Source organism: Castor canadensis, chromosome 3 (assembly GCF_047511655.1).
Source record: "Castor canadensis chromosome 3, mCasCan1.hap1v2, whole genome shotgun sequence".
NCBI lineage: Eukaryota > Metazoa > Chordata > Mammalia > Rodentia > Castoridae > Castor > Castor canadensis.
Genome location: NC_133388.1, coordinates 120293384 through 120316702, shown reverse-complemented (window position 1 = coordinate 120316702; position 23319 = coordinate 120293384). Strand labels below are relative to the sequence as shown.

At 36.5% G+C, this 23319-nt stretch overlaps 1 protein-coding gene across 1 annotated transcript in view; it reads left to right on the top strand.

Annotated features, from left to right (window-relative positions):
- The window catches only part of Prex2 (phosphatidylinositol-3,4,5-trisphosphate dependent Rac exchange factor 2), a 288123-nt gene that overhangs the window by 47119 nt on the left and 217685 nt on the right, over window positions 1–23319 (top strand). Inside the window, exons 2-4 of the mRNA XM_074068562.1 lie at window positions 16137–16208; window positions 17624–17746; window positions 20039–20143. Of these exons, the coding sequence (XP_073924663.1) occupies window positions 16137–16208; window positions 17624–17746; window positions 20039–20143 (300 nt within the window). The remainder of the gene's footprint in view (window positions 1–16136; window positions 16209–17623; window positions 17747–20038; window positions 20144–23319) is intronic.

Here is a 23319-nt window from a genome sequence, read left to right as displayed (position 1 = left end):
GCTTGGGATTGGGGGGCTGTTGAGGATCTGGAGATAGCTCCATATTTACAGCTCAGTTGCCAAACTGGGCAATTTCACTCTACTTTGCTGTCCTGCTGTCAACTTTTGTATAGTATCTCAGTTTCACACCTGCTTTCTGCACTCAGCTCTCTGGAGTGCAGCATAAAGGCTATTGCAGTGCATTCCATGAAGGCTTGGGTACCTCAGAATTCCTCTCAGCTCTTCTGCCCAGTCCTCAGCTTTCAGTGGGCCCAGCCTTGTACTGGGGAAGGCCCAGTGGCTCTCTCTCAGCTTCACTGCAACACACGTCAGCACTTGTGGGCACTCGTTGGCTATTGGGATTCTCATTTTAGATGCAGTCTTTAGAAGTTCCTTCAGAGTTTAGCTGATGGCTCTGCACTCCAAGTTATAGCAAAGTCGTATTCCTGCTGCTGCTCCTCCAGCTGTTTTGGCAGCTGTAGCTCTTTTCTCACTTACAAAGGGCTCATCACTTTTTAGAATTTATTTCTTTTAGGTGTCTGCATCATTAACTCTCTGAAAAAGTGTGATTTTGTAGCTGATGTAGCTTGTTCTGCTTGCTAGGGTGGGAGCAATGCTATCTTGCCACCTTCTACATCCCAGTTTACATATGAACACCTTATATAAAGCTTTTGAAAATATCCACTTAGGATGCATGGGGATGAGACTAATTGTCTTAATAGGTTTGTCCCTGTGGCTCTCTGTCCTAGCAGAAGTATTTGGTGTATTGTTTATGACATCTGAACTTCTTGGTAATATACTTGTAATATGCAAACTTAGGAAATTCAGTCAATATTCTTAGATGGATTTTTATACCATCTAAATCACTCTCTCTCTCTCTCTCTCTCTCTCTCTCTGTCAGCAGTGCTAGGAATCAAACCCAGGGCTTCACACATTTTACTTACTTTTAACTTTTTAATTGATGTTTTTACAGTATTGTTTTCTAAAAATGTGCTACAAGGTGTGTGTAACTTTCCAAATGTAAGAACTTGGAAAATGCCATCAATCCCTTTGAAAGCTTAATGTCAGTTCCTAGTGAGAAACAGCTTGTTGAACTGTTGGCTTGAGGAACATGGTAGATATTATAGTCTGGATAAATTAGTTAGATGGCTGTTTGACTATGAATTTTGGGGTGGTGATAATAGGCAGAGTGTACTGATGAAGGGACTCATGTTTTAACATTGTGCAGGATATACATCAGTCTCTTGGAGGAGGGACGTTTAGTCTGGTAGTTACAGATGATTTTTGTCACTGGCTTCATTGGTTCATTTTAAAGAAGATTTTTCAATGTTATTTTTAATTGATTTGAATACTGTTCTTAAGGTTGTTGAGGACTCTTTCAGGGCTTGGGATTTATTCTAAACTCTAATAAGCCACTATATTCTTCTGTGTAATATTATCTCAATACAGTAATTGCTGATTAAAATACTGTGAGTATACTTTTAGGTATATGTTAAGTGAGTATATACTTTAAGTATATAAATTCCTCAGATGGCAAAAGATCATTGGGGCAGGGAGGGTACACCTTTCTTTGGTGGGACTAGTGTGTAGGATGTTAATCAGTTAAACTTTAGGTAGTCCTGGTGGCAGCTGGAACTTGTTAACTGAAAGGAGGTACCCAATGGTATTATGTTCTCTACTGTGGTCTTCTTAACTTACCTGCTGTAATTAGGATAAGAGGAAAGGAGAGCTTTTTTCTATGAGCAATATTCTGTTACAGAATATAAGATTACTCAATTTCTGTGATTTTTCATTTAGTTAGGAAGAAAGTTATCTTGGCTTTAAGGAGAAGAGACTTATGGACTTTCTCTATTAAAAAAATATGAAAATAGAATGGAAAAGAACGAAAATCGCATTTCATTCTTTACCAAAGGAAGGATAGGAACTTTGGAAGTCAGATTTAGAAACAGTATAATTTGCTCTCTCTTTATTTCAGCCTCCACACGACCTGACTATTTTAACTTACCTTGGGCAAGTGTGGGGCTAACATACTCAGTATGCTGGTTAGAAAGCTGGCGTCAAGCAGGGGTGAAATCCAGCTTCCTTTACCCTTTTTCTGGCTATTCCACTTTGGAGAAGTTGCCTAACTTCTCTGAGACTCAGTTTCTCCTTTGCTAAAATGGAGCTAAGATTACTTCCAGTCTTAAAGGATCATTGAAACATAGCTGAGGTAATTTTTATAGCTGGTGAAAAATGAACATTTTTATAATCTTTGCCATGACTAATTATGAGAGAAAGAATAAACCTGAATGGTGATCTTAATTGTTTTCTCACTGTTTTTCTTTCCTTTTCTGACTGTCAGATAATAGGTCACTATTTCTTTAAAAATTTTTAACTGATACATCAAAATTATATATATTAAAATGGGATATCCTGCTGTCCAGTATAGGTGGTTATTTGTTGTCCACTTGTTTTGTGCTTTCATTTACTAAACTATTTAGTGGATGAAGCTAAATCTGTTATGACTTAGACTGTTGAAAATTCAAAATTCTTTATATTTTTGCCACTAATAAAAGAATCATGTAAACTTACATGAACCATTGTACTTAGTTTAGATTTGAACTTAGTGTTGGTGCAAGCAACTTCTTGATGAATATAATTTTTAATATTTCTCTTAAAACATTAATCTCTTTATAAAATATATAATATTTTTCCTTGTTTTTTGTGGCACTGAGGTTTGAACTCAGAGCCTCATGTTTGCTAGGCAGGCATGCTTCAGCCAATCTGCCATCCCAATATTTTTCACTTCTGAATCCATGTTCCCTCAAGCGTGTTAATGTTGGGAGATATCCTCTTTTACATGACTGTGGAATAAGAGAGAATTATGAACCAAGTATAGTCACATCTTAATTTAAATTTGTTCTTAATTTAATGAAATAAAACATAATAAGAAATCCAATTGATGGTACTGTTTACTGGCAATATTTCTGATGGCTTCTCTAATTCAGTTTTTAGAACGGAGGGGATATTTTAGTGAAGATCAGGAAAAAACCAAACAAACAGAATAGTCATGCAGCTAGCTATCTGTTAGTTGGTGTTTTAAAAATTTTGAGAACTAGGAAAGGGGATTAGAAAAAGGGTTTCCTTGAATAATTGACATTGTTTTTGTGTGGATGTGGTTTTTCCTCCAACTCTGCTGTCCTGTTCTTTCCTATCCTAGTGTTGTGGTCTGGATGTGAAATGTCCTCTAAAGACTTATGGTTCAAAGTTTGATCTCCAATGCCATGTTCAGATGTGAGACTTTTGGGGATTGATTGGATCAGTCAATGCTGGCCTAATCAATGGATTAATCCATTGATGAATTCATAATTGAATGGACCATTGGGAGGTAGTGGAGACCTTGGGAGGTGGGCCTGACTAGAGTAAGTAAATTGCTGGAGGTATGCCTTTAAAGGCTATATCTATTCCCAGCCTCTTCCACTCTGTTTCTTTGTGTTTTCTGGATACCACGAGGTAAACAGCTTCTTCCACTAGGTGCTCCCACTGCCATGGTGTTCTGCCTTGTCTCAGGCACAAAACAATGGAGCCAGCCCATCTTGGACTGAAACCTCTAAAAGAAATCATTTTTCTCAGGTATTTTGTCACAGTGACAAAATGCTGACCAACATATCCAGCAAATGACCCCAGTGTTCATTCAGTTATCTTAGGAGGCAAACATGATTTTTCTCTTTCCCTCACAAGCTACATCTAATACATCATCCAATTCTGCCAGGAATAACTTCAAAACACATGCAAATTCTAACAACCTCACAGAAGCTTAGCCTCAACACTGTCATCCCTACCTGGGATAGAAACCCATTTGCCCTCCTCCGTAGTCATTTCTCCTGCAGTAGCTGGAGTGGGCTTTAGGCCACTCTTCTGCTTATGATGTTTCAATGACTTCCCATCACACTGGGAATAAAATGCAAAATCTTTCCCATAACCCCTCAGGCCCTCCATATCCTGTCCTAGGCTATCATCTGTTTCTCCCCATCCTCTCCATGTGAGTCATGTGATCCACCCTGCCCTTCCTGGGAGTCTGCACATGCCTCTACTTCATTCATTCCAGTGGCTGGTGCCTTCTGCACTGGTTCTTATCAGATATTCCTGTGTCTCACCCTCTCAACTCCTTAAGATCTCCTCAAATAATAAAGTCTTCAGAGAAGCCTTCTCCAAGTTGTCAGGTTCTCACTCTCTCCCCATTAGCCTGTTTAATTTTTCTGCATATGTTTACCACCACCTAACCTTGCCTCATGTATTAGTGTCTTCCTCACCTTTTGCAGGGCTAGTCTGTAGAACACATGCTCATTGAAGACAGCAAGCTGGCTCTTCCATATCATCCACCCAGTGCCTAGAACAGAGCCTGGCACAGGCTCTCATGATGAGGGTATTGCTCCTTTTTGTCTGAAGACAAGAGATAAATTTGTGCAGACACCTCAGATTGCATGCATCCCAGTAGTCATATACTCCCAATAGATTTGAGGATATATTGTTGAATTGCCTTTTGTAATCTAATTCCTGCCTTTATTCTTTGATCAGAATGCACAGGTTGATGGCTGACATGAAGAGAGCAGCTCATTAGCAGTTTGCTGGTCCTCTGGTGTGCTCAGTCTCCTCCCCAAGCTGGGAGAGGGGAGTGAGAGGACCTTCGTCCACCTCAGAAGGCAGAGGCTGAGATTAGTTCTTGTGTTCTACGTTAGGCATCCTGGGATTGGGGGAGGCCCCAGTTTTCCCAGTCAGCTGCAAGTCAAAAAACAACAGTGTATTTCCATTCTGTATAATTAGGTTCTACTCTCACTCTGAGCTTTTTTTCTAGTTCTTGAAATCACATTTGGGGCTCAAGTCTAAATCAAACTACATTTGGAAGAGGCCATAATGATAATAGTTGTATCTTATTAGATGTTACACCCTTCTTCACACCCCACTTCGTCTCATTCCACCTCAAGCACCATCCAGTTGTTCCTGTGACTAGGTGCCATATGCTGCCATCTTGCTGAATACTGTCACAGTTGCCTGGAATCTATTTACTTAAGGGCTCTAGACCATGCTCACAAATCTTGGGCCTGGTTCTGATTAGGTTTCAGTTTACCACATCCTTGCACATGTTATGTGCACTTTCAGGCTTTAAGCTGTGCAAATAATTGCTCTAAATCTTATTGTTGATTATACTCAGCCAAAGGACCATTTCATTTACATCCTCAAAAGTCTGCTTCATGAGGAGCTAGGATAACGCAGATCTTTAGGCCACAAACTACTGATGTTAGCCCTTTTGTAATAGGCAAGAAATTTGCATGTTAGTTGAGCAAATCTCTTGTCTGTTTATTAACCAAACTCATAGGTAAAACGAATAGTCATTACGTTGATCTTTATTATTGTGTGTAACCAACTCAGAAAAAAAATGCATAAAATATTTTTTCGTAAGTGTAGCTTTTTTTTTTATCCCCTGGAAGGAAAGTTTCTTGCTTAACTATACCCAACTTGCCTCATGAATATTCAGCTGTTGACAGAGCTGCAAGCCAATATCCATAGAAATGAGCTCATTAGTAGCATTTTGCTAGTTCCTGTTTGATTCATGAGATATGTGGAAGTATCTGTGATATTTCATATTTTATTTTCTTGACTTTTGAAACTTAATATGACTATTGATAGTACTTGTTATCTCAAATTTTCAGTTTTTATGTAGCTTTTTTCTCATATTTCTTGAATCTGCCAACAAATGTTCTTCTATCAGTTGTTAGCATAGTTTCTACAACTCAAATTATGAATATCTTAAAAATGACTTTAAAATGTTTACATATTCATGCAGACACAATGCTTGTTTTTCTCAGCTGATGGTTAATGCCATTGATTTGATTATATCTTGCGTGTGGATGTTGTAAAAAAGAATTTTTTTTTTTTTTTTGCTTCTGAGACTGAGTCTCGCTATATACAGCCTAGGCTAGCCTCGAACTCACAACCTTTCTGCCTCAGGCTCCCAAATGCTAGGATTCAGGTGTGTACCATAACAGTTGGCTGATTCATCTTCATGAAGTTCTTTCTTCAGAAATTGTTATTATCAATGAAAACAGTGTCCAGCAAGTATATTTGGTGATAAAAAAATAAAATGCAAAAAAAGCAACAGACAATACTTATATATTGGTCCTGAATGTGCCAGTTACTTTACATAGATTCATTATTTAATCCTTATAGGAAGTCCATGGAAGTAGATACCATATTAGTTTCATTATACAAAATGAGAAACTGTCATTAAGTTGTAAAGTTTCTTATCTGATAGTTGGTGGAGTTGGAATTTGAACTCAGGCAGTGACATTAGAGTTTGAACTTTCAATAGCATATCACATTATTGTCTTTGGTTACATTGTAGTGATGTCTATGTATTGGGCAGCCTATTGTCCCACCACCTGCGTTCTTTGCTCACTGGTTTGAAGTGCCCTCCATTTCAAATACTGAATTCCTATATACTGGGGTATTTCCTGGTCATCTCTGAGCCTTGGATCTGTTCATCTATAAATTAACCCAACACCAGCCATTTCAATCATTTGTACTGTAGTTCCTTTTAGGAGTATGAATAGAATTTAAAAGGAATGGAAACAAAATTACAAGCTAAGGAACAGGTAGAATGTTGAGTGAAGAGAGTAAAAAGTATTTGGTCATGAAAATGGGGGAGAAGGGAACTCGGTGAGTCAAAGGGGCAATAGGGTATTGACATTTGTTGTAAGTCATACATTTCAGGAAAAGGGTGGACAGTTTTTGAAGTCAGTTTTAAAGAACAGATAAAGTAGGTACCTAAATTTCTCAGGTATAAAACTTGGAGGCAAAGTAAGTACATTTAAAGAATGAAAGAGGTCTTTATATTCTGAACCAAATACCTCTCATGAAGCCCATTTATAAATCTGTCTTCTCTACTTCCCAGGGCTATACTGATTTTAGATTGTAGGTGAGAAAAAAGAGGGCCATGGATGCCAGGCAGGGACAGAGCTTCTGGTTGGGTCCTGATTTGTTTCCCTGGTTTGTTTTCCAGCAGCAAATACTTTTCCTTCTCCCACTGCTTACATTTCCTTCTCATGGGAACTCAATTCTTGAATAACAGCTTAAACAGGAAGAGTGCTCTGCACTTTAGATTCGGAAACGACCAGTTTCCCGTGCCAGAGCAAAACCTGTGCTTGAGAATATTATCTGTATAACGTCCTCTGTGCTTCCCGCTTCGCCTGTTCTTTCATTGTGCTGTGTTATTTAAGTTATCTACTATCAATGTAAATTCCTGACCAGCACAATGTGCAGTATTATATCAAAGACACAATAGTCTGGTGACATCTCTGTATAAATATTTGTATAATATTAAAAATAAGACCATTTAGACAATGCCTTTTTAAGGCAAAATTCACAGTTATGTTCATGTAAGCTTCTTAGCTGATTTTAGAAACCCATTTTCTCCCGTTGTGATCGCCATGTGACACTTAGAAACATACTTTTATGTGAAACGCTACCACAAAAATGATGGGCTATTTGCACTATTTTTATTCCTTTGTTTTTTTCTCTCTCTTTCCTTGTTAACTGAATTAAAATTTTATTATTTTCTTCTGATGTGAAACTCCTTTACACAAATAATGCTGTGTCATACATAAAATGTATTTCGATTTAATTTCGTGAGCCAGTCTGATAAATTATCATTGTTGACTGGCTGTATTGTGCTGAATGGTTGGTAGCAGGGCGAGGAACCAGGCAACGCACTGAGCAGTAATCCTCCGACATTTTGGAAGAGACCCTCCCAGACTGGCTTGTCATTTTATGTCATCAGCCTGTGGTATTCTCATCCACACTCAGATCTTGTGACATCTCATGGAAATCATGTATGTGCTCTGGCCATGCTGCACATACATTGTCCATTGGAATCAGGGTCTCACTATGTAGCCCTGCCTCTACCTCGGGAGAGCTAGGAGTGCAGGTATGTGCCATCAAACCTGGCACATTGTCCAGTTTTTATTAAGTCCTGTTAAGGATAAAGAAGATAGACAACAATCTTTATGAGATCTTATAATTTGATCCTGAATGAACTTTTTTTCTACTTTCCATTCTTGGTACATTTGCAGATTTTCAGGATGTTTAGGAAGTAAACATATGATAGAATAACTGACATGTGTACACAACATGTGAGGGTTGAATCCTGAGCAAAGATCCGGTATGTGTGGAAGACACAATATTTTAAAGATACAGATATCCTCTGACTTAATGATGAAACCACCTCCTGTGTAATCCTCTCCATTGCTCTGTGAGGCGGGTGTTATTAACCTGACTTCATGAGAAACTGAGGCTTGTAGGCTTTGGCCTCTCATAAATGCTCATCACAGAGCTGAATTCCTCCTGGAGGAGACATCCTGTGGTTATTTATGTGTCCAGTTGGTATTTCCAGGTATGGTTGGGGGAGGAATGTGGAGTGTTAATTTTGAAAGGCTTCCAAACAGCTCACTAGAAACACCATACCCTTCTTAATTCTTTCCTTTATTTGTTGACTTCTCCCTAGACTGTGATGTATTCCTCAGCATTCTGGAAAGAGACACCATTCACTCTAGACAATACAAGAAACATGAGACCTTCATGAGTCCAGTGATACGTAGAATGAACATACTAAGAAGAGTTTATTGCAAAAAAGTTACTTCATTAAAAATAAGAGTTTAAAATAAATAATGTGAAGGTTTTTTAAAAAAAATATTTTTGAAAATCAGCTGTATGTATGACTGCCAGAGCTCTCTCTAGCAAACATCATTTCTAACAGCTAACATCTCACTTAATATTAATATCCTGGGGAAATTGAGAGTTAAGTATCACAGGCATTGACTTGATCTGTTTAGGTTCATTTTAATCTTCTCTTTTGCCCCTCTGAAATCATTGGAGTACTTTTTCACTCAAACACAAATCACAAGATCAAATGCCATTTTTTAAAACTTAAAACTCTGGAAAGACTAGTACTAAAAATCTGTGAGAGTCAAAAGGATATCAACAAAACCTTAAGACCGTGGCTAAAAATAAAAATGAATATAGGGAGTTTTTCAGTAACCTAAAAGAGCAAAGCAAACTTTTATTTAAAAATAAAAAACCTTAATGTGGGAATACATGGCAATGAACTTTCAACTTTGGTGCAGGGTGAACAGGGAGTAGTGGTGACTGTGGCAAAATGAAGTGACTATTGGCTTTCTTGGCTCCAACCTATTGTTGATCTCCAAAGGTTTGAAGAGAGGCTGTAATTATTGACTTTTAGGTGAATGCTTTATTTTTTTAATAGCAGCAATTGAATCAACGTTTTAAGCACATTGTGCTCTGTTAAATAATACCTCTACTTCATTTGACCTCTTCCTTAGACCAATTCCTTGCCTTAGACCCAATGAAAGTTAAATATACTGCTAAAATTATATTTATACAGAACTGTGAGATGAATTCATAGGGGTTGAAATTGCAAAAAACAAATGTTAAAATAACAAAAAAATTAACAGATACTTATGAAAAGTTTTCATTTGTGGTAGTGTTTTATTATGGCTATCTCAATAAATTTCCTATTTTTCATTTAATAGTCTTATGTGTAACTATAATTCCAATAACACTGTTTTCTGTATCTTTTTCATCTTCCGTCTCAGTGTTGACTTTGCAGTCATCTCACTGTTAAATATCTTTAAAACCCTGTGTCTTGTACATACTGTACCAGTCACACGCTGATAAATGATCAGTTCTTTCCACTGAAAACTCCTGAAGAACATGGTTTTGTCATAATCATTTTTTGGCTTATTGCAGTCACGCATGGTACACTTAAACTATATGAAGTCAAAAGTATTTTCGCAGTGATACATTTGTACTGATCTTGCAAAGGCAATATGCATAAAATTGCTGAATCTTTAATGGGACTCAAAGCAGTGGCACCAAATACTCACACTCACTGTATACTTCCTTGCCACCCATGAATGGGGCAGGGTGAGGATAACAGTTTCAGTTAAGAATATTCTTGCTAAAGCAGTAAAAATTAGTATTATTAAATCTTGACTTGAGCATTCCTTTTTAAAAATTCTGCATATATGTTAGCACATCTACTGCATACTTATTATGGCTGTCTCCGGGAAGAGAGCTTGCGTGATTGTTGAGTTTCTATGGAATGTGATATTTACTTGAAATAATGACTGCAGGACAAACATGGCTTCTGTTTCAGAGTATTTGGGTATTTGTCAGACATTTGCTGAAGAAAAAATGAAGTGAGCTTATATTTGAAGAAAAACAACTGACACTATTTGTTGATGTTGACAGAATTCAAGCTTTGAAGTGAACTTTGAGTTTTGGAAAATTTGTGACCAACCCTGTGAATTTGACAGCTGCCTCATCCTTAAAGACTTCTTTAGTGAGCTATGTACTGATGTTAACAAATACGATTTTTCTTCAATATTGTATAATGAAGTTTGTCAACATTTGGAAGATAGATATAATGCTCAGTGAGCCAGTACTAAAAATTAAAAAAAAAATTTACAAATCACATGTGGCTAAAATATTTCTGTAGGAGAATAGCAAAATACATGACCAATGGATTTTAATGCAGTGGAGTATAAAGAGTTCCCTGATGTGGTTCCAGGTTCCACATAACAGCTAACACTATCACTTACTGAGTTCTTGTATTGCATTTATGTCTGCAATCATTTGAGTAAGTTATAGCAAGAACATTTCCCCACATTCAGCTGCAGGTCTGCATTTCCTCTGTATAATTCCATCGAAACAGCACAGCACAGCACAGCAAGCTATAGCAAATACGAGAATCCAGCTGTCCAGCTGTCTTCTATTAAGTTAGACATTTAAGAAATTTGCAAACATCTCAAATAGTACCAACCTTCTCCCTCAAATTTTTTTTGGGGAAAGACAGCTTTTTTTTTTTTTTTTGGTAAAAATGTGTTGCTTATGTTAACATATAATGGGCTTATCCCTATTAATTTTAAGTGAATTTATAAATGAATGAATTTCTTGAACTCATAGTTGTTAATTTTTTCTCAGTTTTAATTTCTAATATATTGAATATTGATAGATACATACAAATAAAAGCTCTCTGGGGTTCACCATAATTTTAAGAATGTGAAGGAGTCTTGAAACTAAACCATTTAAGGACCACTGTGAAGAGCAATGCCTGGTGCATAGCATAAATATTGTTGGTTTTTTCCCAAGTACTTTACAGATATTGGCATCATAATATGTGAGTATGTACCTGTTACTTTTTCATATTAACAGAAGAATTTCTATTCAAGTGATTGGGGATCAATAGGTGTACAGGCAAGGGTGACATTCAGTAGACTGAAGAGGTCAGAAACCAGTCACAAAAACTATATGAAGAGAATCTAATACAGGTGAGTATCCCTCTTCTGAAAATCCAAGATCTGAATTAAGCCAAAATTCAAAACTTTTTAAGCCCCAACGTGACATCATAGTGAAAACTCCCACACAAAATTATCAAAAATATTGCATAAAGTTACCTTTAGACTATGTGTATAAGGTATATATGAAATGTAAATCCATCTTCTGTTTTAATTTTGGTCCCATCCCCAAGATAGCTTACTAGGTATATGCAAATATTTCAAAATCTGAAGAAATCCAGAATCCCAAACGCTTCTGGTCCCTAGTATCTCAGATAAGGGATACTCAGCTTAAAGGATGAATTGCTGTAGTGTTTTTCAGTTAAAAACATAAACCATCCCTAGATTCAAATCCAATTCCTGAGTTTGCTCTGGCTCTTGGTAAAAATTCTTTAGCATTTTTCTGTGGTGACTGGCTCTATTTCCTTACGCTCCATTTCCTCCTCAGCCTACCCCATTGGGACTGCTTTGGTCAAGATCACCAGTTACCAACCAGATGTCCAAGGAGAACTCTCAAATGACAAACTTTTCATTTACTAAGATTTACTAAGACTTTGTTTTCCGTCTCAGAACAAAACACTTACCTTCCAAAGAATTGTGATATGATAGTATTGTTGTAAGTTTAAAAGATAAAAGGAAACTATTTACTCTTGTTTTTATAAAATTTGTTTCATAAAACAAGTATATTTTTGTGCAATGGTGCAGTCCTTTTGGAAATTTGCCCTTTTCATCTTTATGTAGAAAGTGTACTCACCTCTGTCCATAGTAAGAAGTTGCATTTCAAGATGACAGTGTGGTGGTAAGATGATTCTAGATGTGGAATATTTATAGGGGCACAGGTTGGTGAACAAGGAGAAAAGAGATTGCTGCCACCTTCCTCTTCCATGTTAGTGAGTTTCTACCTTCTTTTGATCTCTTGGTAGAGAATTTGGACATTTTTATTGTTATTAACCTTTAATTAGTGTATGCCCCTTAATACATGCTTTACCAAATACATGATAAAAGGGAAAGAACATGGAGCAAGAGTTCTGCTCACTGATGGGAAAAAAGTGGTCCATGACTAGAGTGGTACCTAGAAGCTTGTGTGGAGGCACTGTTACGGAAATGCTGGTGAACTGAGTTCTTTGCTGACACCTAGGCAAGGTCAAATGTCCTTGGAGAGGAATCTGCAAGCATCACCTTCTCCAAATGTCACTCATCCTTTGTCTTCCTACCTTCAGACATTATCATGGCCACCTTACATAGTCCTTATTGTGATTTTCACAATGGGGAGCATCCTCTGGCCAGCTACCAAAAACTCTCAGTGGCTGGCTGAGAGGGTAATATACAGAGAGAACCATTATTTGACATTAAGTTGAAATTCAAGGTGAAACATGTGAACCTGTTTTTCCCATTAAGAATCACTTACTTGCTTCTCAAATCTTTGTTTTTTTTTTTTTTTTCAGTCTTTGGAAGAATAAACATGAAGGAATGTCCACCAGGAAGTGGTTTCTTGATTGATATTCAGAATCACCAACAGGACCTGCTCAGAATGCAGATTTCTGGTTCTTAAAACAATCTGGTGAATCACACCTTCAAGGAATAGGGCTGGGACTCTGCATGTAGAGTCTCCAAGTTTTAAACACAATAAAAAGTTTGAAAATCACTGGCGTTAGAAGCTATTTTCTAGGGCTTATTTTCAAATATATTTATGTCAAGGTGAAGATTATCTAATTCTGATGAAATTCTGCATCAGTGAGAATGAATAAATGCAAGTAAAATAGTGCATGAAATCCCTTGCATATTTTTGTGACTGGGTTACTAAGCATCCTTGGTTGCTAGGAGAAGGATTAAATGCTCAATTACTAAAGTCTGAAAGGACTCTATAGGGACTGGTTGTTAAAGGATGATTTTGAAAATATGTATTTATTTTTATCTTCAGGAAGGAAGATTTAAACATTTTATAAAATATGTCAGTTTTCATGATTGTACACTCTCAGCAAACCAACTAAAATCTGCCTTCAGTGTTGTATAAAATGAGGCCCATGGGGGAAATAAATAGTTGGTCAGAAATCTTAGTAACTTCCAGGTTTTCTTTTGTATGCAGTTAAACAAAATGTTCTATATTGTCATGGAGAATAAGAAGATAAAATGTCAGAAAAGATGTGGTATGTTTTGTTAGTTTGTATGTTCTCTTCTAACTCATATTTTGACTCCATTTTATTACTTCTTAGCTTTAATTTATTGGTTTCAGAATGTGATTGCATTCTGTTTATGAGGAAAAGGTTTATAACCGTAGAGGTGAGGTTTAAGTTTTGCTTACATGAGAAGTTACCTGTTTACTATGTGGTCAACATGAAATGCAAACAAGGCAAGTCAACCATCCATGTTATTTTAAAAGTAAATAGGAAGAACTAAGGAGCATTTTTGGTATGAACATTTGGAAAATACTCAAGAAAAACAAGGCTGAAATAAAAAATTGAACAGAATAATACTAATTAAAATGGGTAGTTAGAGTCAGAAAATTCAAACTCTCTGTTTGTCATGGCTAACTATACAGAAGTTCAGACAATAATTCAAGCAATCTTATCAGTGGCTCCCAATAAAAAAATTAATGTTCCATCCAATACTTACTTGTTCCTTTTATTTATTTCAGCTGATCTTAAAGAGTCGAGCTATCAGTTCTGATGTGACTGTGGTTTTAGAGTCTGGAATGTTAACTGGTTGAATTGGGAATCCAGAAGATGCTGAAGGTCATGCTAGGCATGAGATCTTGTGGCTCTTTTGTTTGGTTCCTTGAAATAGTTTTTTACAAAAGTTAGGACAGGCTCACAGCCAAATATTCTGAAAATAAAGTGTATAAGTGTACAAAGATCTCCTCCTACCACCTGGAGGTAACTGCTGTTGAAAGTTTGGTATATGCTACCTATTTTTTTTTCAGTATGAGCTTGCACTGATGTTATACGTGTGTGTGTACTTTTTTTGTGGAACTGGAGTTTGAATTCAGGGCTGCGTGCTTGCTGGGGAGGTGCTGTACCACCTAAGCCACTCTTTCAGGGTAGCACACGTACATTTGTGTAGTCAGGTATACCACCTGATACGTTTTTATTTTTGCCAAATAATATTTTATCAACTTCTGTCATATGTACTTGTATATATATATATTGCTTTCCCATCCCATCCATTCGTGACTGTACTTTTCCTGTAGCATTCCCGTTTGAGTGCACCATAATATGTTTAATGTTTCCCTATTGGTGGGGTTTAGGTTGTTTCCAGTTTTTCTACTGTTGAAATCAACAGTGTGAAAACCTTTGTTACAATATTTTTGTAGGATAAGCTTCTAGAGGAATTGCTGGGTTAAGAGAAATGCCCATTTAAAAGTTTGAGATCCACTATCTGCTTGTTGTCAGAAATATGCCAATTTATATTCTTACTAGCAACGAGTTGAGGGTGATAATTTGGAACACGCTGAATGATCTCTGGTTTTGTTAATCTCTTAAGTGTTTGTAAGATTTCACTAATGTCTTAAATCTTTATAAATATAACATGTCAATGATTTAATTCTTATCTTAATTTTAATTTGTTTGATGTAATAGCCAGATATTCCTTGGTACTTCTGTGTGTCCTGGGGAGTCATACCCTGAGTTAGAAAGCAGTGGCAGACTTCTTAAGGCAGAAAAGGGGAGGAATGATCTCTTCCTTTCGTGTTGCTGGGCATCTGACGCAGGACCTCCCGCAAGCACAGCACAGTTGCACAGCATCTCCAGCCCCAGGAATGACCTTACATGTAGTTAACAGATGATGTCTTGAGTACACAAGACAAATTTGCAGGATCAAAACTCTCTTCCTTTCTCTTTTCTTTTCCCCTCTCCTCCCTTTTTCCTTCCCTTTCTTCCTTTATGGCTTTTTTTTCCCCTCAGATAAGGTCTCCCTATTAGCTCAGGATTGCCTTGAATTTGCAATCCTCCTGCCCCATCTTCTGCCCATTTCCTTCTCTTTTTAACCTTTTTCTTTTAGGGCTCAATGTAACTAAATTCTACTCTATTTAGCCACCAGCCAAAGCTTACTAATCACTGAGAAGTCTCAATCTTCTTTTTCTATGTGGTGTTGGGATTGAACTCAAGGCCTTTTGCATGTTAGGCAAGTGTCTATTAGTGAACTACATCCCCAGCTCACGTGTCAATCTTCAAAATACTAATGTGCATGAAAAGCCTTGAGTTGAACCCACAAATTTAAGTTCTGGCTTCCTAAAAGTGTGTCTATGTGTATGGGGTGGGAGTGAAAATGGGAAAAGAAATTTCTTTCATTCATTCTATTTCGATGTGAAGGTCCTACCTGAAAATAGTTGTGTCAAGTGTATGGGCATATGTATGTGTCTCTCTCTGACTCTCTGACTTCTCAGGAGTCACTTCAGAATTTCTGGTCCTTTTGGTTTTTTATTAGAAGTATTATTTTTCATTAGATTTTCATCTTTTGTGATTTGTAACACTTCAAAGTTTAGGAAACACCTGACTAAATGTTTACCCCAGAACTCTGAGAGTCTGGCGGATAAATTTAATTTATATACACTTGATTATTTTTGGCTCTGTCTCAACATCATAAAGGAAGTATAATCTCAGGTAGAAATAGCAATGCACAAAGGCTTCATATATCACAACCTAACTGTCATACTCAACTATTAGATTTTTAAACTTTGGTTTCTTATAAAAATTAATTTAATCTTGATCAATGCCCAGTAATTTTGTGAAGCTAATGTTATTTTCATACATTTTCTCTTTTTTCACGCAGGCATTCTTACACCGAATGAATCAGTGTGCAGCAGCAAAAGTGGACAAAAATGTTACAGAGGAAACAGTGAAGGTAAGGAGATACAACTGGCTTTTGATTCAAGCACGGGTTCCCCATAGGTAAAATTTCATCTGTGAGATGTTCTTCAGAACCCTCAGTTTATCTGTTCAGTTCCCCTACAAGTTTCTGTGCTAGTCACTTGTGTCAGTAATAGTTTGAAAAGGGAAACTAGGATTTAGATAAAGAAAAGAAGGATAAGAGCATGGCTTACGAGTCATAGTGAATGTTTTTACCAAGTTTTTGGAAACATTTTTAAAGAAGAAGAAAAATAAACTTAAGAAATAAGACTGTAGTGCCTATGAGAGGGAGGAAGTTAAATGAGGTATCAGATGATGTCTAGAGGTGGTTCAAGAAAGCAGGATGTGGTAGACGTGCCTTCCATCTCTGTAATCGCTAAAGAATAAGATTTGGATGATTCAGTGGGGTGCTGAAAATAAAGTCCACATAATATCTTCCACATAGAAACAGATGTGTAAATACCTTTTTTTCTTGTAAAATGGAGGGAAAGGTACTAGGGATATAACTCAGTGGCAGAGCAGTGCTTAGCATGTGCGAGGTTCTTTCACACACACACACAGACACACACACACGTATAGAAGGGAAAATTTTGAAAAAAGAGAGAATGGTAAATTAAAATTTAATTATTGTGAATTAATTACTCATTAAAATTGTGTAAATCATCATTGGTATTGATGAAGTCAGCTTCCTGCTTTATTTCACTGAACAACAACAAAAAAAACCTAATGAGTTTTTTAAGGTTTTTCTGAGTCTACTCCCTCATAAGTTAAATTCCTAACTTTCAAATTTTCCTACCATGGGAATATTTTAGTCAGGGATCTTTTGGCTGCAAGCTAAAGTATCTTGTGATTCAAATGGACTTAAACACACCTTCACTCACAAATCAGGTACTCCACATAGAAGTATAGGTTCTGCCCAGGTGATCTGGGGAGCGTCAACAAGGTGTTCGATCCTCTTTAGAGATTCCCTCTGCCATCCAGGTTTTCATCACTGCTCCTGAGCTGGCTCCTCCCATGGTTGCATTCTACACATGTGGCACCTTCCAGAGGAAATAAGAGGACCGTTCATTCCAGGAGGCTTTTCTTAGGAGCAAAGACAACCTTCTTCCTGTCTGCCTACAGTTCTGCATGCATGCAGCCCATCCTGGGAAGCGGGTGGGATATCCTGCTTGGACTTGGTCACTCAGGCTTTGCCCTGAGAAGGAGACATAGGGTTCTGGACCTAAAGTTGTATGGGAAAGGAACGGTCTGACAAAGTGGGATATTTGCCAACAAGGCGAGAGGAAGGAATGAACATGGGGTAGCTGTCCACTGAAGTGTTCAGTTTGGAGAGAGAATACCGTACTCTCATGGACTTTAAAAAATTGCTTCATTACTACACTTACACATTTATTTATTTTCTTTTTACAGATGTTGTTCTCGAACATTGAAGATATCCTGGCTGTGCATAAAGAGTTCCTAAAAGTTGTAGAAGAATGCTTACATCCTGAACCTAATGCTCAACAAGAAGTGGGAACCTGCTTTCTTCATTTTGTAGGATAATTCTTTTCTGTTTGTTTTAAAAGCTCTTTCCCCCTAGATTTAAAGTGATCACTCTTGGCATAGTAATATTTGTGAATTTAGCATTAGAAGTAGAATCTGATGCGGAAAGTTTGGGGTTTTTTAAGGCCAATGAAATCTTGTATTTGGAGCCAAAAATGGGGAGGGTGCCTCACATCATCCATTTACTCAGTGAAGAATAAACAGTCTTTTCTTTTTCCCGACAAGTTCGTTCTTCGTATTCCCTGTAGCTTGAATTCTAATGAATATTCAGCTGTTCAAAATGAATGGATTTTTTATGTTTCTCTCAAACATAGGACATTTTTCTTTTGAAGCAGAAAATCCTCACTCTTATAATGGCATGACGAGCCTTTTATTAGTGAGAATGTTCCCTTGTTAATTGGCTTATGACAAACCTGGAGGTGAACAAACCTGGTGTTGGGGGACTGAATTTTCCTTAGGGTGGCATCTCAGCAGGTGGTACCAAGCAGTGCAGAGGAAGCAAGGAGTCAGTGCTCTGTGTCTCAAATTACACAACCTGTGCCTGCTTGAACATTTTTGAGTCTTTATATACGATACCTGAAATGATTCATGAAATCGATTTGCAAAGTAAGAAGTCACCTGTATAGTGAAAATTATTTTCACAACTAAAAGGCAGTCACACTAACAAAAGAAAACACATAAGAATTCTGTTACACCATTCCACTGATGCCAATTATTAGAATATCAGTTTGAAAATGCTGCATACACATTAACGCATTGCCTAAAACATGCGTGAGAGTGTTATGTCACAGAAATTCGTCTTTGTGTATTTATATTTTTCCCTTTAGATTTTTATAAAGGTTTCTATATGTAGTTTCTACATCTATCTATATGTGAAGAACAAGTTCTCCATGTGATTTTTGTGGTGAGAAAATATTTTATGAAGATAATTATATTAAAGGGAGAGGCTCCTTGGGTGCAGGAAATGTAAGCTGTGCCTTTCTTGGGCTGGGCTGGGAGCCATGGGTGTTTGTACCACTTACTCAAGCCTGTTTCCTTTTTCCAAAGAGTCAGAATCTTCTGCCAGCTGGAGTAGTTGCTGTCTCAGCCAGGACTGCACATGGGGATTTGCACCCTGACACTTACTTCCTTAGTAACACTTGATGAGTCTGTCATCCCTGAATTTAGCTAAACTATTTCTGAACATTTTATTTTCTGGCTCATCCCATCTCTTGAGATAAGTAATTCAGTATATTCTCTGCTGGCTTTATTACATAGCACTTCATGTTTCTCAATGCGTGCACCTTGAAATTGCAGAGCACACTTCTATTTTAATACTTGATCAGTCTTTTGTGTCTTTCTCTTTCATTGGCACTGCTTTGATAGCTCTTGATTATGGCCACTTTCGGAAAAATCTTACAGATGGAAGGGAACTTAGAATCATGATAGTGAAATTTCTCCTCTTTTGACGGAATCTCCTATACCCATCCATCAAGACTGTTTTGTTCCTACTTGGTCACTCTTAGCAGTAGCTCTGATTGTTAGAGGAACTCTATATTGATCCCACATCTGCCCATCACTGCTCTTGTAATTTCCACCTAATGGTCCTAGTGTTATGTTTAAGAGCCACAGAGAATTTTCCATATTTTACAATAAGACAGTGATTTGAAAGTAGCTTCTATTCTCTGACTTTTCTATACTAACAGGTATCTCTCTCTAAAATGACCTCTCAGATGTCATGGTTTTGGGGTCTGTCATTATCTCATACTCTTGTTGGCCTATAGTGTCCTGTTAGTCAATGTCCCTCTTAAACAGAATATCCAGATTGGTGTGACATGAACTGTAGGGCTGTATGCTTTCTCTTCCCATATGATCTGTCACATGCTTTTCCCTCTGTCTAAAATGACATTCTCCTCTCTCTCTCTGACTGGGAATCATAGATTTACCCACTGGACCTTGCACGGAAGTAACATCTTTTAAAAGCTGTGTCTGAATTCGATGGCAAAGCTAAGTATTCTCTTCTGTCTCCTTTGCCAATCTTGGTGTACTTACATTATTGCATTCATCATATTGGAGTATCGTTAATATATGTTTATCTGCTTTTTCTAGGCTTTACTTTATAGATCAGGGAAATAAATAATATATATAAATATATATACACACAGTATAGCTCTTGAAGCATAGTAAACACTTCACTGATTTTATTTATGCATGTCACATAGGTTAAAATTTCAACGTGGTAAATAAAATGACTCTAAAATTTCAAAATTGTAATACAGTGACTATTCTGTCTTAAATTCACAGAAGGACAAGTTTCGTATCTATGATGAATATTGTAGTAACCATGAGAAGGCACAAAAATTGCTTCTTGAACTTAACAAAATAAGAACAATCCGGACCTTTCTTTTGGTAAGTGTATGTTTGTATGTTAGCATATGCTGATATTTGTTGATATGGCCAGTAAGAAATAAGGAAGAGCATCAATGTGTAAAAAACTGTTTATGAGATAACTTTAAGCATATCCAAGCTAGGAAGCTAGAATCCTTTGATGAATATAATACCTGAGAGCTGGGATCAGTTTGTGTATAGGGAACTACTGCTCATGCCGTCTCCTGGTTGATTATGAATCCTCGTGAGTGAAGAACGGTTGCCAGAGTGCATCTTTGCTTTACATCCTTAGCTCCCTAGGGTTTCAGTTACTTTTGCTAAGAGATCTTTACATAGGGGAGTAACAGGTAGAAGCAAATTGTCAATGTGGTAGAGAATAAAGATAAAGATTCCCCTTTCTCCTACACATATTCATTATTCCATTTTCATAGAAGCAACAGAAATACACATTTAATTTTTTTAAGGTAGCACACATAAATGCATATTTTGGTAGCTACTGAGACAATCTAATTGTCAGTAAGGACCATGTTATAAGTGAAAATTCAGTGATATTTAGCAAATTGTGGACTTGTACAACCACTGCCCAAATCCAGTTTTAGAGCATTTCTGTCACCTTAGAAAGTCCCTCATGTCTCTTTTCAACCTATTTTCTCCTTCTACCCTTTAGTCCAGGCAAGCAATGATTTGCTTTCATCAATGTGGATTTGCCTTTTCTAGTAATGTAATCTTTTGGCCTGGCTTCTCTTACCTCATAAAGTGTTTCTGAGGCTCATCCATATAGCATATATCCATTTTCCATTCATTGTTGTCACTGAATAACACTCCATTGTATGGATATAACAAATTTTATCCATTTATCAGTTAATAAAATATTAGGCCTGGCTTATAGTAATAATTGTAAATAATGCTGTTAGGAATAGTCATGCACAAGTCTTTGTGTGGACATATATTTTCATTCTCTTGGGTGGATACTAAGAGTGAAATTGCTGGATCTTATGGTCACTTTATGTTTTACTGAGAAACTGCCATACATCTGTCAGTATGCCTGTGCCATATCCATTGGCCCTGCGTTGAGGATCCCAGTTTCTCTACATCTTTGCCAACACTTGATGTCACCAGTATTTCTGATTACAGTCATGCTGGTGCTGTGTAGTGTCTGGTAGTGATCAGAATTTGCAGTTTTATAGTGAATAATGACATTTAGCATACATCCATGTGCTTATTTTACATCCTTATGTCGTCTTTAGTCATATACTAATTGAAATTTTTGCCTATTTTAAAATTGGAATGTTTATCTTAAGTGTTCATTATTTTTTATACATATTCTTATTAAATGTATAACTTGCAAATTTATCTTCATTTTGTGAATTATCTGTTCATTTTTAAAAATACCATCTCTTAAAAATCAAACATTTTGATTTTGATGAAATCTGACTTACTAAATTTTATCCATTGTGACCATGTTTTCATCCTCTAGTCTAAATTTATGTATTAGTTTCAACAGCTTTTTTTGTAGGGTCTTCAAGATATTTTTTCTTACAGAATTTTGTTGTTTGAGAATAAAGACAGTTTTACATGCTTCTTTCCAGAGTGGATGTCTTATTTTTTTCCTTGCCTTATTGCATTGGCTAGAAGCAGTCACCCTTGCCTTATTGCTTGTCTTAGAGGGAAATGTGCAGTTCTTGTAAACTGTAGGGTTTGTTACATGTCCTTTCTTAGATTTTCATTATATTCCTAGTTCATTGAGAGTTTTAATTATGATCTTTTTTCTTTTCTAATGTAAGTGTTTGAAAACAATGACATTCATATTATATGATACCAATGATCCATTTGACTTAATAAAGATATGAGATATTATTCATATTTTCCAATTATCTACTTGGTTTAAGTGGGTTATTGAGACCAAGTATAATTGTGTCTTTTCCACCCCTCAATTCTGTCAGTTTTTGCTATAGTTATTTTGGGCTCTGTTGTTAGATATGTATGTTTTCATGATTGTTACATTCACATTTTTGTTTACTTTTAGGAAATATCACACTTTGTCCTGAGTGGTATTCTTCTATTAAAGTCTGTTTTTCCTGGGGTTATTGTAGTCAGGATGGCTCTCTTACTGTTTGAAGACTACTGTCTTCATCCCTTTTTTATTCAGAAACTATGTATGGTCTTTGAGAAGTTTCCAGTAACACAGCACATAGTTCGAGCTTGCTTTCTAATCTAATCTGACAATCTCTGTCTTTTGATTGGAGTGTTTATTTAACTTTAATATAATTGTTGTGGTTGTATTTTATGTACTATTTTGTTTTTTCTTTATGTCTCATTGTTTTGCTCTTCTACTCCTTTTTTTTGTTTAATGTCAAGCAAATATTTTTAGTGTGTCATTAAATTCCTCCATGTTGATTGTACAAACTATATTTTTTAGGGTTTAAAAATTATTTTTCTAGAAGCTACAAGATGTATCTTAATTATCAAGTTCTTAGATTAATATTGATTTCATTCTAGTAAAATATATAAAACGTTGCTATATTTCATGGGTGAAAATGGAAAATGTTCCATTTTCTTTCTTCTCTATTGTGCTCTTATTGCCATGCATTTCATATTACATATGTTATGAACCCTACAACACAGGGTACTTTTCATTTTTCTATAGTGTTTTATATTTGCCACATAGTTACCACTGCTGGCCTCTTATTTCTTCCTGTATATTTGACTCTGATTTTGTAGCCTTTCAATCTGAAGAACATCCCTAGTTGCTCTTGTGTCCTTTGGTTTATTACCAAAGACTTCACTGAATCTTTGTTTATCTGGGAATATTTTTTCTTTGCCTTCAGATTTTATATATTTTTTTCCTTTAAGCAGTTTGATTATATCATCCTACTGTATATGGCTTCCATCATTTCTGTTAGTTATATTGTTTTTGTATTTTACATAGGGCTTCCTTTTTCTCTTACTACTTTCAGTATTTCCTTTTGTCTTTCAGTAATTCAAATGTGATGTGGTTATACATGGATATAATTCTGCTTTTCTTACTTATTCATGAAACTTTCATTTCCCATCAAATTTGAGAAGTTTTAACTGGACACAGTGAGCTACTTAGAAGGATGAAGTTGGAGGATCACTTGAGTCCAGGAGTATAAGACCAGGATGGGCAACCTACCAAGACCCTGTCTTAAAACCAAACCAAACCACACCCAACCAAA